We start from the raw sequence: 19333 nt of genomic DNA on the forward strand, positions 1-19333 counted from the left end.
TGATGTGTTCAGTTTAGTTCTATGTCAAACAAATTAGAAATCGGGAAACAAACTGTTGGATAATAAGTACGACATTGTTCTATGTATTTGTCCAGCTGATATCTATAATAGAGGATTATGTGATCACTTATCTTAAATGACGCATCATCATCTTAGTTCCGTGAGACTTTGAAAGAGCTACGATTGTTGGTCGGTTCTTGAAGTCATACCTATAACTATAGTTATTAGACTTATCCAAGTGGGAGACTGTTGGATAAGGTGTCTAAGTCCATAACTATATTTAGTATGTACTTGACCCGGTTTGGCATGGTCCATTTGGGTTGCATGGCATCATAATAATTGGATAGACAAAATGAGAAAAGGACACTTATGGTTTGTTAAGATATTATAAGTTATAATATATTATTTAATTAGTATTGATCAAGAATTAATTTGAAACTAATTTTGTGATAAAAAAGAGACTAATTAAATATATGGGGATTGATTTGTAAATCATTCATTCTTATGTAGTGGGCTTATGGTTCATGATTCACAAGATTGGGCTAGGACCCATTGGGTGCTCCATGGATGCTCCATGGAGGTTAAAACCCATGGATCATGGAGGAAATGAAAAGTCATGCACATTAGGGTTTACATGGTGTAACCCTACATGTAGCACACTATATAAAGAGCCCCATGGCAAGCAAAATCGGCACTAAGACAAGAACAAGGAGGGCTAGCCAATTTTTTTTGATCAAGTGTTTCTTCTGTCAAGTTATTCCAAGAGTTGTGGTGTTGTGTGAAACATTTGAGGCATCACATTTGGGGTGCTAGGCTCACAAGGTCGTGAAGGAATCCAAGCTACAAGAAAGGTATGTCATTCTACTAGTTTTATATTACAAGTACCTCTTGCCATGCTAGTTAGGATGAGAAACTTAGAAAATGAAATTTGAATGAATATTAGAGAAAAAAATAGATCCAAGGTTTCTAGGGTTGGTTGCATGTACACCATAGGAGTGTTAGAATGCTTAAAACCCATCAATTATTTGACAAGTAAAGGTTATAAAAACAACACTACTTGTCCATGTGTATTTATTAAGAAAACAACATTTGGATATGTGATCATAACAGTCTATGTTGATGATCTGAACATCATTGGAACGAATAAAGAAATCCTTGAAGTGATTGAACTTTTAAATAAAGAATTTGAAATGAAAGATCTTAGAAAAACCAAATATTGTGTTGGTTTACAGATTGAGCATATGCCTAACGAAATACTTGTGCATCAATCAAATTACACAGAAAGAGTCTTGAAACGTTTTAATATGGACAATGCAAATCCTTTAAGCACTCCAATGGTTGTTAGATCATTAAATATTGACAAGGATCCATTTTGTCCATGCGAAGAAAATGAAGAAGTCCTTGGTTCAGAGTTACCATATCTAAATGCAATTAGAGCTCTTATGTATCTTGCCAATTATACTAGACCTGGCATTTCTTTCGTTGTTAACTTGCTAGTAAGATTTAGTTCAGCCCCAACAAAAAGACATTGGAATGGAATCAAACATATTTTTCGATGCCTTTTAGGAACTAGTGATTTAGGGTTATTTTGCCCTAACAATTCAAAACAAGGCTTGATTGGTTATGCAGATGCAGATTATTTTTCTGATCCTCATAAAGCTAGATCTCAAACTGGATACGTATTCATGAATGGAGGTACTGCAATTTCCCGGCGTTCTCAAAAGCAAACACTTGTTGCCACATCCTCAAATCATGTTGAAGTAATTGCACTAAATGAAGCTAGTAGAGAATGTATATGGTTAAGATCGATGACACAACTAGTTTTAACTTCATGTGGACTTGAAAAGGATATAGGTCCAACTTTAATTTATGAAGATAACTTAGCATGTGTCACTCAAATGAAAGAGGGATATTTCAAGAACGACAGGACAAAACATATACCTCCAAAGTTTTTTGAGTAAACTTAAGAGCTTATAAAGAACCATCTGTTGGATTAATGTCTAAGTCCATAACTATATTTGGTATGTACTTGACCTGACCCGGCATGGTCCATTTGGGCTGCACTTCACCGGCACAATTATATGGATAATCTTTGAGAATAGTATATTTATGATTATATTAATATATTATAAGTTCTAATATATTAATATGGAATCATATTATTTAATTAGTATTGATCAAGAATTAATTTAGAATTAATTAAGTGATCAAAATGAACTAATTAAATATGGACTCTTAGATATATGTGTGTGATGGGCCAAGTTCATTTAGGTTGGGCTAAGCTTTCATGGATAGTCCATGGAGTGTTTAACCCATGTATCATATGAAATGAAAGGTCATGGGTTTAATCCTAGTCTCCACACTATATAAAGATGTCCTTGGTTGGTGAAATTGGCACTAGTGTGGGTACACTAAGAGGGCTAGCCGATTTCACTAGAGAGAACCAAAGTATTCTTATTCTCAAAGTCTTTTAAAGTGTTTTGGTGATTTGTGATTCCACTTGAGGCTTCCACACTATTGGGGCTAAGCTCTTAAAGCATGAAGACATCAAGCTACACCAAAAGGTATGTCATCTAACTAGTCTTTGTAGTATAGTTGCCTCATAGTATGATAGTTAAGATTAAAGCCTTGGAAAGTTCTTATTTGCATGTATAATAGAGAAAACATAGATCCAAGGTTTATAGGGTTGCATGTACACCATAGGAGTGTTAAAATGCTCAAAACCCAACAGTGGTATCAGAGACTAGGCTTGATTTCTCTTATACTTGATGCAAATAGATTTTTCGAAGCCAAGAAACTGTCAGAGCCTAAAACTCGACGAGTTCTGGTAGAAAACTCGACCAGTTCATGTATTAGAGCATGAACTCGACGAGTTTGGCCTCCAGACAGCATATCTTCATGGTTTTTGGCTGGAATTGGACTAGAAACATTACCATAAGCTGTTTTTGAACTCATAAACTTGTTTTTGATGTGGTAATGTTAATGCTAATCCAATTTCAAAGATAATTGTCAATAGATTCATGTTTTGTATTACTTTAAAAGTTATGCTAATTACATGAAAAAGTTTGATGTGAATTATCTTTGTTCATATGAGTTGCTTAGATTAATAGATAAGTTAATTGATTATGTGTTTTCAATCCATTTTAATCTAAGAGTTGATTCTAAAATGTGTTTTTGTAACTTGTCCTCAAGTTACATGAAAAGTCACATTTAAGTTTCATAAAACTCATAAAAATTGGCAATGGTTACAAAAATGAAGACTCATGTCCTCAAGTTATGGAGGTTCAAGAGTCACTTCATTAAGTAATAAAATGTAACCTTAATTAATTTCATAAGTTACAAAATAAAGAAAAGTTACAGTCTTTTATTAGTTTAAAGTCTTCCATAACTTGTCCTCAAGTTATGAAAGTTGAAGAGTTTTTTAATTAAAACTACTTTAAACACATAAGTTATGGAATTAATTAGTTTTGAATAGTTTCAAAACTTGCCCTCAAGTTTTGAAATTTGAAAAGTTTTCACTTATGAATACTTTAATTCCAAGTTAGCCCTTGGAATTTTAAAAGTTAAAATTCAACCCTTATACTTTATAATATTATAAGTTAATAATATTTATATATATATATATATATATATATATATATATATATATATATATATATATAAGAGTAAAGTCAGTCTTACCGTTAGTAGGTCTCATTCACGAAGCCAGTCTATAAGGGGGGTATAAGGTTACTGCCTATAAAATGGCAGTTTAATGGGTGTGCACTCTCACCCACCGCTTCCTTGACTGGTGGATGGTCGTTAGCTGAACGGGTAGGACAAAGATAATAAATTCTCCCTTCATTAAAAGTATTAATGATAAATACTAAGTAATTAAACTTTTATAAATACCCAATCTTAGTTACTTAGGAAAATGTGAATAAGGTGCTAATCCATGAAATTACACTTTGCACTTTGTTTAAGTCGGTTAGTGGAGCGTGTGTGGTTAATAGACAAACTAACTCGTATTTAACAAGGTAGGCAAAGGGTAACTTAATGTTTATCATAGTATCGATGGAGTGTGTGTGGTTAATGGACACATCGATTGAGGAGTAAACACTTAAGGGTACCAAGTAATTTGTGTGGTTACTTCACACCTTGTTTTGTGATCCTTAGCATCCCAATCACAAAACCTGAAGGGCACACTCAAGATTGAAACATGCCATTGAACAGTTCAATGAATCTCAAAAGATCTAGGAGTTTCAAATCCAATTAAAAACCTAATAATTTATTTCATTTTATGTTGGAAATTGGTGAATCGTCATTCACCTACCTTCAAATATTGTATAGCTTGGATTACGGCATCCCTCTTCCAAGTTATAAAATATTGTCATTCTTTGCAAAGTTGTAAGGATGGAATAGTTGTTTTGCTATAATTAAGGGAGAGAATATTATGCTTCATTTCAAATCTAAAGGTTTAGGTTGAGAAATGTTAATAAATTTAGTCAAGGGTACATAGTGTGTTCTTAAAATTTCGATTATTATTACGGCATTCCTCTTCACAATTTGAATTTTGAGAACATAGCAAATAAAACATTATGCGTCGTGTCCCATACGCTTCGGGTATAGGATCGATTGCAAATGCTTTAATGTTTGACCATTCTAAAATTTTCCAAATATCTAGCGCATTTAGAGGGAAAAAGGACTAGAATCGGTTTTGACTAAAATAATTAAACAACTATCAAAGGACAGTCCAAAGTTCGACGAGGATTGGTTGCTTGTGAGTAGTTGGAAGCATGGTATTGGATGGACAATATCGACGTTATTATGAATAGAAAGGATTCTATTAAGAATGAGTTGTCATATGGAAAATATGGAAACGTGTCCATATGGGGAATTGAATATTGAAAATCTATGTCTAGATTAGAAACTTTTATGCAAAAGGATGTTCAAGGGAATGTACTTTGAGTGAGAGACATCATGTCTAAGGAATTGTCTTGTAACAATCTCCGATAGAGGACTTTGTAATATCATTGGCAATAGTCTTTGTGACTTTGGTGCAGTAAAATCACAAAAGGATCATTGCATAAAATGTTAGAATCTAGTATATTCTATAAGTAGCAAGAATTTGATATTCTTTCACTTATGAAAAGGATTTGGAGTTGTGAAATGAGAATGATTGGAAATGTGTTCAATGTGATCTATTTCACAAAGTAAAAACCATAGGTAAACATTGTGTGCATGCTAGGAGCATGGGACAAGTGTTGTAATTCAAGTAAGAAGTTGATTACCCGAAACGACAAATAATGAGTAATCAATATGGTGATAAATAAAAGGCGTTTTATTTATACTCAAAGGTTTGAGGCCATATGGGATTAGCATTATTCTTGTGTTTCACATTTGCATGTTTTGACTTCCAGAATAATTGAGTTTATTAAGAATAATCGAATTATTCGAACGGGCCACAGTCATTCATATGTTGGAAGTAGATATGAATGAAGACTGTCGTGAATTGGTGTGTGGATTGTCTAAAGAGCATTAGACATAAGCAAATGTTTGTTGCAACGTTCATGAGTGCTTATGAATGTGATTTGAGCATTGGATTAAACCCACGCTCACTTGGATCATTCCATGAACTGTATCACGAATGGTTGGTGAGACGATAACATCTTATATTCTTGAAACCGAGATGTGTGAGTTGTATCTTGCAAATCGGTTACACATTGATAATATGTAAACGCACTAGTAACTTGGTGTTATAAAACATATTGTTGTGTGTGATTCGGTGAGTAAGTGCAAGCAAGCATTGTATCTAAGTTTATCCGTTCCTTTTATCCAAGGTAGGATAAAAGCGATATCTTTGGGCCCCTCGATGATTTAGTGATGAAAAACGTAAATGCTCGGCCGGGCTAGGGCTAATTTGATTTGTTCAATTAGTCAGTCGTCATAAATCGGGAATCGAGATATAGTACAAAGAGAATGATTTGAAATCATATCTCATATGATATCTAGAATGGAGGAATATATGATCCCTTATCTTAAGGACACGCGTATTTGATAGGATCAGAGTTGACAGCGGCTTTGGAAAGCTACGATTGTAGATCAGGATCTGAATTCATACGCATAATAGTTATTAGACTTATCCAAGTGGGAGACTGTTGGATTAGTGTCTAAGTCCATAACTATTTTGGTATGTACTTGACCCGATGGTGCATGGTCCTTTTGGGTTGCCTTCACCAAAGCAACTTAATTGGAGAAATAAATAGAGAGAGAGGTTATTATGATTTATTAATATGTTATAAGAATAATATATTAAAGGAGAAATCATATTTGTTTAATTAATATTGGTCAATAATTAATTAAGAATTAATTTTGTGATCAAATGTAATTAATTAAACTAGAGAGGCTGAATTGTAATTATGTGATAGTTACAAAATAAGGTAAGGATTATCTTAAGGATAGGTTGGACGAATTTGAGGTGATAAGGACCTTAGAATTCGACTATGATGAGGATTCATGGCTTATCTTATGGGTTGCTTGGTAAGCAAGCAACTAGATAAGGATAAGGACTGAAACCCTATCTCTACACCTATATAAACCCCTTTTGGCTCTTGATTTCGTCCAGACCTTCCCAAGGCATCTTAGGGACGAATTCTTATACCTCTCCTCTCTCTTTATATCTTCTCCATTTTCTCTTGGTGTTTGTAAGCCATTAAAGGAGTGACACTTGTGACTCTAAGCCTTCCAAAGTCAATACAAGGAGATTTGGGATTGTTATTGCTACATAACAATCAAGGTAATATCTTAAACCTAATTATATGTTAATATTGATTCCCATATGCTAGAATTAGGGTTTATAGCCTTGGATAACTTGCATGTACAATAGAGAAACCTAGATCCAAGCATTAGGGTTTGTATGAGCACATAGGATGTCTTATGACCAAAACCCATCAATAATGACAAGCCGGGAGAGTTGGGTGTCAAAGTCTTGAGAAATTTAGTGATTCAATCACTTTATAAGTCACATAGTGAGTTCCTTTGGGACTCCTATGAAACATACTATGACAAGACCCTTAATGATCTTATCTATTTGCTTGGTGCTACTGAATCAACAATGACTTGAAAGGATAGTAAAGCAATTTGATTAGAAGATCAACTTCCCAAAACTTAATAACATTGAAAATGGTGACACTGGAAATCCAGAAAAAGCATTCTCTTCCCAATGGAAAGGGATCAGACATAGTCAACTCGATTGACCAAATGGTAAAGAGAAAGGCTAAGTCTGATATTATCCCATGTACCATTCCCAAAGGATCCATATGGTTCTATTGCCAAAAAGGAAAGGGCATTGGTTGCGAAGCTGCCAAATTTACCTGAAAGATCATAAGGGTGGTAAAGTCAATAAGTTTGACTCTACATCGGGTAAAGTCCACTATCAAACTCTATTAAGTTTCTGTTCTGAGATTCTTATTACATGATGTGACTGGGTCACATGTTGATGTTTTAAGAATCAAAGGAAAAATGAAGGAAACTTAAAGAAAGAGTATGTTGAATCTGACCGTGAAGATCAGATTCTTGAGCTACTTCTTAGGAGTTATGATACATTTCTAGGAAACATGTAATAACATAGTTTTCATTTCAAGTTGCATTGTAAAGAAAAGTTTTTTCCGCATTTTAAAATAAATAAAAGTTTGTTTTACTTTATTTTTTATATCCTTACAATGGCATTCATGAAAACTTGATGTTTGTATGTTTATAGCAATATTGAAATATGAATTTGATTCTTTCATTTGTGGTAGTGTCTAAATTTACCAAATAAGGAAAGATTCTCATCACCCAAATTTTCAGTTGGATAGAAACTTGGAAATCATGCAAGTTGTATAGCATGATGAATGAGAACTTTCAAGCATTAGAAAATTAAGACTAGCTACTTGTTCACATGGATGTGTGAGTCAAGTAAAGGACTAAAGGATCAAGTACACATTCTTGTGCACTGGTCAAGTCCACCACAAAAGATCGATAAGACTATTCATCATGATTTACTAAAGTTTAGTAAATATGGTTATACTTACAAGCTTAAGTATAATTCTGAAACATTGGAAAAGTTCCAAATGTATGGCAAAGCGAATAAGAAGAATCAAATTTGGCAGAAGGATAAAAGTTTCTCAAATCTGAAAAGATGGGAGAGTACTTTAACATCAGGTTTTGGGATCATCTTAATGATTTAAAAATCATGTCACAATTAGTCCTCTAAAGTCATCTTATTGTATTCTTATGACTAAGAAGAGGAATCTTGAATTGTTGAAATGATTAAATCAAGAAGATGAGTCATGCTTTGTTCCAAAAACAATTCTTAGAGTTATACTCCAACATTGTAACTTGAGTGACACATCTTAAAGAAGGTTTATTAACACTTGTCAAATGTAAGAGTAAAAGGTTTTCTACTCTTGTACATTTGAATTTGGTAAGTTGTGATGTTTTGGATAAAACAAGACCAACTAAGGCCAATTGTGTGAAGTGTTTGTATTGATTAGAATCCACACTATCTCTTGAATATCTGACAAGAAAGTCTTATATGTCAAGAGGACAGTGGGAGTCTTAAAGGTCTTGAAAGTCTCAAGAACTAATCAAGAATAAAACCTAAAGTTCTTCACTAGCACACGAATTGAGGTTTATAACCTATTGTACTGACATCTTTCTGCGTCTGTGCCCATTCCAGTTAAATTTGGCTTTGCATATGAGTTCTTAGAGTTCTCAATTGGTTGCACAACAACTTGGAAGCAATGACAGGTCCTTGAGCTACTAGATGGCAAGAAATTAAGATTGAGTTCAGTCCATATGAGTTTGGATTTGTCATTATCCTTGTCTTGTGACTATGGTTTTGACAATTCACATGGATAAGAACACATACACTATTAAATCTAAGTGTCATAAGGTTTCTCTCTGATTCATGAGAATGATGGTGAGGAAACACTTTCACTAAGTAGATTTTAGCTAGATAGCAATTGTGATATTTGCATTCTCAAAGTCGTTAGTAGAGCGTGTGTGGTTAACCAGCACACTAACATGGACTTGTGAGAAGTGGTAAAGGTCTAAACAATCGAGACTATGATTACGACATCCCTTTTCATAGTTCTTAAATTGTTCAGACACACCTATGAGCTATCTAAGATAAGGTGTATAATATTGATAAAGTTTTATCAAAGCAATCTAGTATCAGAAATCTGAACTTTGGTAAGAATGTCAATAAAGTATTGACTTCTAGAGGTCCAGCTGTTTTTGGATACATGTCAAAGCTAGTGGGAGCATAAGTGTTATGATAATAATCATCATGTTAGTGGGAGCATGATAATTATAATAAGAATTGCAAGTTAGCAATGTTAATTATATAAAACAAAAGTTTCAATTCGTGAGGTTGCAGGGGTTGAAAAAGTTGTTTTGCTATAATTAAGGGAGAGGAAATTATACTTTATCTCAAATCTAAAAGCTTAGATTGAGGTTCTAATCGTATTTAGTCAAGCATACATATATGAATTTCATGTTGGAATGGCTCAACATAAGGAAATTCTATATATATGGGTCTATTATTTGCGTTCTAAAATTTGATTATGATTACGGCATCCCTTTTCAGAGTCAAATTTTGAGAATATGGCAAACAAAAATTATTATGGCAAAAGACTGGTCTAGAACCATGTCTATATATGAAACTTCATGAATCGTGTCCCATTTACTTTGGGTACAAGATCGATTACATGTGCTATAATATTTATCCTTTCTGAATTTTCCAAATGCCTTGGGGCATTAAGGAGGAAAATGTCTAGAATTGGATATGACTAAAGTGATTAAGCAATTGTCGAGGAAAATCTAAGGTTTACCAAAGATTGGTTGCTCAAGGACAGTTGAAAGTATACTGTTAATATTGGAAGGACCATATTGACATAGTCTGAAAAGAGGCAACTCTTGTTCAGAAGTGGTAGTCAAAATGGGAATATAGAGTTGTCTCCACAGATGGAAGAAATCTGTGTAAAATTAGAAAAAACTTAGTGCAAGAAGCATGTTCAAAGCAATGCATACTTTGAACATAAGGCTTTGTGTCCATGGAGTATGTCTTCATTGGAATACCCTGTAATGGTTGTTGACAAGTCTTTGTGACTTTGTACACATTCATTGCAAGAGGGTAGTGCATTTAGGTTTAAAATCTAACAGATTTCGATTTGGGAGTGTGAAATTAGAATCATTAGAAGTTTGGTCAATTGGTTTATTTCACAAAAGTAAGGATCATAGACAAACATAGAGTGCATACTTGGTGTATGGCAAAGCTATTGTTTAGAAAACATAGTGTACATGCTTGGAGAATGGGACACCTAGTGTTTTAATTCAAGTATAAAGTTGATAAAACCGAAACAATGAATAATGAGTAATCAGTATGGTGATAAATAGAAAGTGTTTTATTTATATTCATAGGTTTTGATACCATATTAGATTCATTTCTTCTTGTGTTTCACTTTGCATGTTTTGACTTCCATAATAACTAGGTTATCCTTTCGGAATGACTAAGTTATTCAAACCATCCACAGTCGGTCATATGTTGGAAGTAGATATGAATCAAGACTGTCATGGGTTGGCTTGTAGAGGTCCGAGTTGGTGGACAAAGTTGTGCTACAACACTCATGAGTGCTCATAAGTTCTGAGTATTAGATTTAACCCGCGCTCACTTAAATCACTTCATGAATTTTATCACGACTGATCATGAGACGATAATATCTTATATTCTTCAAACCTAGACGATAATATCACAAGAATTGTTATTCTTTCTTATGCATTCCTAATCATAATCATTCTCAACTATTTTTTTATTGTTTTCACTTGTTTTTAAAAGTCATGAACAGTGGATAAAAGTTTTTTATTCTCACAGAATGTTAAGTACTCAGGAGGTATTCACACAAAAATGTTAAGTACTTAAGAGGTATTCTCACATAATGTTAAGTAATTGTGATGTTTTTTTTTATTATTATAAATTTTTTGCATTCCTTCATCAATTATCGTAATAAAACATGTGATATTTTTAGAAAGTGTTTGTTGTAAATTATACTATTAAGTTAAAATATTGATGTTACTTAATTGCTTTGCAGCCAATTGCAAGTGTTCAACGTCAAGCATGAGACGTTGAGATTATGAGAAAGGAAATAAATATTTTTATCCCAAAAAGATGTGAATAACTTTTTAGTTTTGTAGGATGCTATGAGAAAATGAGCAAGCTTAGTGTCAATGGTTATCGATCGAAGAAAGTTGAGACTAGAAGAGTTTTAGACATTATATTCTTCAATCACTCTTCAAGAATGCTTGAATTCTTCAAGAATTCTTACGTTGAATAAAAAACTTGTTACAGACCTGTAAATTAATTTTTATTCTTCAATTCTCCAAGAATTTTTCAGAACCGAAGACATTGTTAATTGAAATATTTTTCAAACATTCTTCAAGAGTGCTTGAACTCTTCCAGAATTATTCACTTGTATATCAAATTTGTGGTGGTTCAAACATATAAATCCACACAATCAAACCAAAAGAATAAAGTTAATTTTTAAAGAAAAAAAATCTTATTTATTGTAGTATATCAAATTCTTAAAGATTACAAACATAATTATCAACAAGATGAAACCATAAGAATAGACACATTCTTAAGGAATTTCTAATATGTAGAATTTAGTCTTAAAAAATGGACGAACAATAATCAACTTTAAGAAAAACCCTAGAGGGTTTTGCTAATCATATTAAAAAATAAAATAATTTATTTAAAATGTAAAATATATAATTTTATCGTTTGAAATCAAATATAAATTGCAAGATTTATTACGATCACTTTCCATAAATTAATGTTAACCAATTTTACTAATTTGCCCTTATAATTAATAAATTGTAGTTATATTGTAAATGTTATCACATATTAATAATGTATAGTTTAAGATCACAAGCTTTCATTTTTTTTATCTAATGGACCAAAATTGGTCATACACTCACACTATATATATATATATATATATATATATATATATATATATATATATATATATATATATATATATATATATATATATATAGGGTTAGGTTCATTTGAGACCACTTATATTTTGTGAGACCGTGAGACGCATTTGTTTATTTTTTTTATTTTTTTTTATTTTTTTTTTAGTTAATTCATGTTCCGAAAATAATATTTAAAAAAAGAATTTTTTGATTTTTCCATTTATTTTGCATTTTAAAATTATTTTTAGAATATGTACAGTGTAGTATTCTATTTAGAATATTTCACGTATTTTTCAAAAAAAAAAGAATTTTTTTTTTATTTTTTTTAATTTTTTTTTTATTTTTTTTAGTTAATTCAAGTTCCGAAAATAATATTTAAAAAAAGAATTTTTAGATTTTTCCATTTATTTTGCATTTTAAAATTATTTGTTAGAATATGTCAGTGAAATACGTATTTTTAAAAAAAAAAACGGAATTTTTTTTATTTTTTTTTATTTTTTTTATATTTTTTTTAGTTAATTCAAGTTCCGAAAATAACATTTAAAAAAAGAATTTTTGGATTTTTCCATTTATTTTGCATTTTAAAATTATTTTTAGATTTGGTCTCACGGTCTCACAAAATTAGAATGGTCTCAAATGAACCTGAACCTATATATATATATATATATATATATATATATATATATATATATATATATATATATATATATATATATATATATATATATATATATATATATATATATATATATATATATATATATATATATATATATATATATATATATATATATATATATATATATATATATATATATATATATATATAGTAGAAGAAGAAAGGGCATTGAACATGTCTGGTTAAAGAAAGGGTCCTTTAGTTTTTGCACTGACCCTTAATAAAGAAATACCCAATGAAGGGACATTGTTTGATGTTTCTCCTGTAACCCCCAGTTCATTTTAACCTAATGTCAAGAGTCTCATAAGTAATTGTCCGAAGGTAAGAAATAATGAATTATGTGTTGGCATTAAATCGTACACACATGTACATAAACCACTCCATTCGTCACAAATATAATGCTTTTTAATTGTAGTGCACACCCAACTTTTAATGCATACTCGCATTTGAAATTCATGTTCGTTACTTATAAACATGCTTTTTACTTGGGCATTGTTTGATCGATTAGTAGAATATATCACTGTGGTCAAGTAACCATTTTGACCATGTAACTTTTATCGAAATACATGTTATTTCTACTTCAACGGTATCCAATGTTACTTTTTCTGTTTGAGATTGAAGGGTTAAGTCTCGTATAAACATAGTAGGATTTAAAAAGTAGTTTAGAATATATATATATATATATATATATATATAAGTTTGAACGCATAAAAAATTCATCTAAATTGATTTTTAATTAATTATATAATTTATGTTATATTTAAAATATTTATTATTTAAACAAGTTTATCAAATGTCCTTTAGCCCAACAGTATCAATTGGTGTCTTTTCTTTGAGGTTAGAGGTTCAAATCATGTGGATATGAATCAAATTAAATGTTAGTTTAAGAGTATATGATATATTTATATTTGTCGGTCCAAAAAAAATAACGAAAACAAAAACATTTTTAAAAAATTTAATGATTTATTTAATCATGAATTAGCTTTTCAGAAGATAACGAAGGGCCTTTTCTTTAAATTTGTAACTTCACGTATTAATCTAACATTATAACATTAACATGTATACAACATTATAATAGCATGCATTTGGCCTTTGGGACCCCAAAGAAAGCATTGACTTGGAATTGCATGCCTTTATGTGCCCTCCATCACCATTCTTGGCCTATATTAAAGTAGTGTCTTGTCTTGCCTTATACTATTATTTATTTATTAATTAATAGAAATAATGTATAAGGATAATAAATTTTATTATGTACAAGATTTTTAAACTTTTATTTTCAACGTGTATATATATATATATATATATATATATATATATATATATATATATATATATATATATATATATATATATATATATATATATATATATATATATATAGGGTTAGGTTCATGTGAAACGGCCTAATTTTGTGAGACCGTGAGACGTATTTTTTTATTTTTTTTTTATTTTTTTTTATTCTTTTTAGTTAATTCAAGTTCCGAAAATAATATTTAAAAAAAGAATTTTTAGATTTTTCCATTTATTTTTCATTTTAAAATTATTTTTTAGAATATGTCAGTGTAATATTCTATTTAGAGTATTTCACGTATTTTAAAAAAAACGGGATTTTTTTTATTTTTTTTAATTAATTTAAGTTCCGAAACTAATATTTAAAAAAAGAATTTTTGGATTTTTGCATTTTAAAATTATTTTTAGATTTGGTCTCACAAAATTAAAAATTAGAATGGTCTCAAATGAACCTGAACCTATATATATATATATATATATATATATATATATATATATATATATATATATATATATATATATATATATATATATATATATATATATATATATATATATATATATATATATATATATATATATATATATATATATCATGAGTACACAGATTAACTTTTATATTTTGGCCAAAATTTTAAAACTTTATCTAAACTTTTAATTTTTCTTTTTACAAAATAATCCTCAAATAAGTTTTTATTTACAAATTAACTTTTTCAAATATCTTTATAATATCTTTTTTTTAACTTTTTAAAGTCCAACCTTTTAAGTCTTTTCTTACAACTTTTTCTTACACTTTTTACAATGTTTTTTTTTTTGTACATGTATCAAAATTTATAGAATGAGATCAAACTAACGTGTGTAAATGTGTTGGTTCGTTTAGCGTGTACCGATCTATATAATTTCATTTTTTGTATTAGTAACAGAGTTGGTTTATGAATTTCAATCTATTTATTGTATTGGTTTGTTTTATGAGTTTTGATTTATTTTCGTATTCAGTCTACTTTTTTTTATTGATGTAGAAGAATTTTCAAAACATTCTAAAACAAATTTAGAAAAGATCGTAAAAAATTATAAAATAACGTTGTAAAAAAAGAAAATGATATAAAAAGTGTAAAATGTTATAAAAACTAGGTTGGGTACCCTGCGTTGCAGGGCCAGATGTGTGGTTTTTTTTTGTCCAAGTCATTAAAGAAAAAATTTGGTTTAGTTAACTTGGTTGCGGGTTGTTCGGTTCAGTTTACTTTGCTTTGAAAAACTCAGGGTGGATCGAGCCGATAATATGCAAGCATGCATGGTATTTCAAAGCAAAGTAGAGATATGTTGAAAATGAAAAAGATACGGTGTTAGTCATGGACATAATCTCACAAGTAAACAATCTATATGGGTATTTTATATTTTTGTTCAGGGATGTCACTGCATAGGACCATGGATCCTGAAAATGCAGAAAATAGCAACATAGTTTATTTGGTTTAATTATTACAACATCATACTTTCATTTCATTCTATCACAAGTTTACAACTTTAAATTTGAAAAATCCAAGCCACTTACAACATCATCATCCAAATGCAAAAAAATTCCACAGTTATTATATTTTAAAGTGTATAATATCCAAACATTAAAAAAATGAAACCACATTGATCCTTACATGGCAAATCGATTGAATAATACGGAAGTTTGGTAATACAGATACACATTGTAGTAGTTGGATGCATCCAATGGAGTATATGGGTTGTTGATTTAACAAATAGGAACCTAAACCATGACATAACCATCACCAAAATTTTGATTACAATAATCAAACTATGTATGTCTTCTACTTGACCATTAAAATTTAAAAGGTTAATTCAATTTACAAAAGTTTTCCTTTTATAATTACCTGTCATGTAGAAGAAGACATCATGTATAAATTATAATCGGTTCTACTGAGGCGGCGGCTGCATTTTTATACCATTTTCATCAGAAGAAATTAGTCAATTGGTTACTTAACTTCCAAAACCAAGGGCATCCAAATCACTCAACCTGAAAAATGTCAAAAGATTATCCAAAACAAAACAAAATGAGTATACAAATATAATGATTTAACAGAAAAACGAAAGAAATATACTATATCAAACAAATAACTTACAGGACATTATTATTACTTACTTTTTTTAGCACTAATAAAAACCTCAACACCAACATAGTAAGAACGATAATAAAAACCTTAACACCATCATCATGTGTTTAGAGAAGAACAAAACGCATCCATGCTACATGTGCTGCACCATATCAATTGGATGAGTTCATCAAAAATGTTGATGTAAAAAAAATCGGGAAGAAAAAACTGGATATTAGAAAATTATGCATGATGATAAAAAAAAAAAAATGTATGAATTATAAATTATAAAATAGATAATATATGAATAACTATTAAAATTGTTAAAGTGAATATTGAACTTTAAAATGTAAATAAACAAAAGCCGACAAAAGTCAAAGTTTTGGTCATTTTTTGTAATTTTGTTTTTTCAGTGACAGGGCATTCTAGTCATTTACAGGAAACTTTTACCTTTTAATGCCTTCCATTCCCATTTTGAGGGAAATGTTATATATAATGATGAAACTTGAAACCGCCATGGTGAAAATCCCGACCTGAAAGTTGACATATATTCATGCCAAAATGGAAATCGATTGATTCATCTTCTTCTTGGAACAAAAAATCTACAAACAAACCAAAATTGATGATAAATTTTTTTATAAATAAACCTGCCATAGATGTTGATCAAGAGGCGTTCTGAATCTGCTACTCAGAAAAAAAAATGTGAGGAATTTTACCAATAATATATAAATAAATAAAAATAGATATTTTGACCAATCAAATAAATAAAGTGACTAACCTTATGTTAGTTTTTAATTGGCAGCTTTTAGCATTTCATACCAAAATGTCGAAAGCAAATGAAATCAGTTAGCCAAAATTTATATGGAATCATAATAAACACGTAAACTGAATACAATTTTTGTGTAGTATATATGGTATGTCATTATCAATTGCATTTTTAAGAAAAACTAAATGACTGCAAAATATATAAAACACATACAAATAAAAATAAAGAGGGCCCATTTCATGAACAGGCTGAAAACTAAAGCTGCATTCAATGCATACAAAAAGGTAATATATAATTTTTTTGAGTAAAAGTTGCATTAGCAAACAGTAAAAATCTAAACCTGACAATAGAGGGCGAACACCTTGAAATCTCCATTGACATTGTTGAACCAAACAATTAGCCTGAACAAAGGCACAACATTCATGTAAGTACCTGAGGCTAAGTTCTTATTTCAACAATTAATTTAATAATGATACAAAAATTTAAAGGCACCCGATCATGAATACGAAATTGAAAATTGCGAAGCTATTGAATTTGTTGTTCATAAAATACTTTTCGCTTCAAACACTCTGTATTGCAGCTGAATAATTCCATAATGAGAAACAACATATTTAGAATAAATTAACTTTCCAAACAATAAGAGATTAAGAGTGCACAGAATAATAAGGTTAAATATTAATACCCCTTTTGTTTTTCGCTCTAGTGAACACCTTTCTCTGTTCAACCTTTACACCAACTTTCTTCAGAAGCACTTTTTGTTTCTTCTCTAGCATTTCAAGTGTCTGTAGAAATATTCAATAATTCAGTATAAAAGAAAAAAATGGGAAAAAACATTAGGATCAATCCATGATTTAACACAACAATCATTTGAATCAAGAAAAGCATTTGTCCTCAATCACAAGTTACAGAGATCTGTGAAGTTACATTGACCATATGTGCAAGCAATGATGTAACAGACCAAAAATCTCTGTTTGTCATTTTGACAAACAGTTGGTGGGCATAATTCAGTTGAGGCTTTATTGAGCTTTAGAATGAAGAATAAAAAAACCAACGAAATCAAATATGAAAAAAGAGGTCTGATGCTTCTTTAGCAGTTGAAGAACAATTTTTTTAGGCACTTATTGCTACCTCCTATCATCGTTTTAACAATCATACAGAAACTTTAACCTAAATAACAAAATAACAAAAAAGAAAAAAAAAAACCCACAGAAACATATACATAACTGTACTGAAACGCTTGCCCATGGGTTTGAGAAAGTGTAGGGCAAATTGACAACGAAAACGCAATATTTGTTCTCCTTCTGTAGTTCTTGAAAAAGACAATTTTATTGGAGATAGTGGATTAAGCAGAAGCGACAAACCTGGGTAAAGGCAAACAAATACAGGTGATGTGGTGGTACGTGTAATTGTAGCTTCTACAGGTTCTGTTGCATGTATGATGTTCTAGTCCACCGACTATAGAGATAAAAGGAATCAGAAGGTGAGAAGTAGTAGAGATGTGATGATGGTCGAAGAACGGTGGTTATCTCACCTGTATTTGGGGTAGAAGCTCATGTTTTGGACGGAGATCGAAGTAGATATGAACAAAAAATAAGCCGGCGGTACCATCCTCAAGCGATGGTAAGAACGAAGCAATTTCAGTGTTCATCAGCTATAACAGCCACATCTGCCAAACCACAAAATCATCGGCTTGAAACTTGTACTCTAGATAAGCAATAGATAGTGATCGGAAGAAATTAGGGTTTGTGAGAGTTTGTTGTGATCGGAAAGAACAACGGGATGGGGAATGCATCTTCAGTAATAGGGATTGTGACAGAAGACCTTCACAACGGGCAGTTGAGAGAGGAGACGAAGACGAAGGGCTGTGAAGACGTCGGCGGCAGAGAGACGATTCAATCAGTTGACGATGGTGTGTGGGATTTGTGTATCTTTTGGGTTATTTCATCAAAACATAACTAGTAGTATCTTAAAACATCATAATCAGTGTATCCGTATGAAAACACATGTCAACTATATCAGAGTAATATCTTAGGCTAGACATCGTGCTGTGTGCAATGCAGTCATCCCGATCTTTTCCCCTACCGGAAATACCTGCACATACATACAACTAAGAGATATAGGCCTCGCCCACACTCAAGGACACACGGGTCCCGCCCATACTCGGCTAACTAGGAGATACAGGCCTCGCGCACATTCCGCTAACTATGAGATACAGGCCTCACCTACACTCAACTATCCATGAGTGTAACTAGTTTTTGACAAACTATAATTTAATAGTATAATTTAGGGTTACTTTTAATTTCTTAATTGATTTTTTAAGAGAAATCACACAAATAATCCAAACTTATTTTTATAATTAGATATTTCACATACAAAAAAGTTTTTAAAAAAAGTTTTTATATAGAAAAAATAAGATTTTTATATGAAAATATGTTTTTTTTGTATAAATATAAGTTTTAAAGAAAAAACATATTAGAAACAAACTTTTGAGAAAAAAAAGTT

General features: G+C 30.6%; 1 protein-coding gene and 1 long non-coding RNA gene across 18 annotated transcripts; one reads left to right on the plus strand and one right to left on the minus strand.

The window, feature by feature from the left end:
• The first annotated feature begins 1190 nt into the window (after positions 1-1190).
• On the plus strand, positions 1191-1961 carry LOC122197968 (secreted RxLR effector protein 161-like). The gene has a single exon (XM_042902196.1). The coding sequence runs from the start codon at positions 1191-1193 to the stop codon at positions 1959-1961; it is 771 nt and encodes a 256-aa protein (XP_042758130.1).
• A 13573-nt stretch (positions 1962-15534) lies between these two features.
• On the minus strand, positions 15535-18839 carry LOC111892110 (uncharacterized). Of its 17 annotated transcripts, none has more exons than XR_006191667.2 (10): positions 18363-18836; positions 18193-18286; positions 17514-17613; positions 17324-17411; positions 16844-17232; positions 16713-16746; positions 16516-16598; positions 16116-16228; positions 15847-15989; positions 15535-15722 (listed from the first exon to the last, which is right to left on the minus strand). It is a non-coding gene; the product is annotated as an uncharacterized LOC111892110 (long non-coding RNA). The 17 variants fall into 17 exon arrangements; XR_006191669.2 differs by having other exon boundaries at positions 16713-16749; XR_008223929.1 differs by having other exon boundaries at positions 16516-16746; positions 16844-16867; positions 17172-17232; positions 18363-18835.
• Between the last annotated feature and the right edge of the window lie 494 nt (positions 18840-19333).

Source organism: Lactuca sativa, chromosome 5 (genome assembly GCF_002870075.4).
Source record: "Lactuca sativa cultivar Salinas chromosome 5, Lsat_Salinas_v11, whole genome shotgun sequence".
In the NCBI taxonomy this organism is placed as follows: Eukaryota; Viridiplantae; Streptophyta; class Magnoliopsida; order Asterales; family Asteraceae; genus Lactuca; species Lactuca sativa.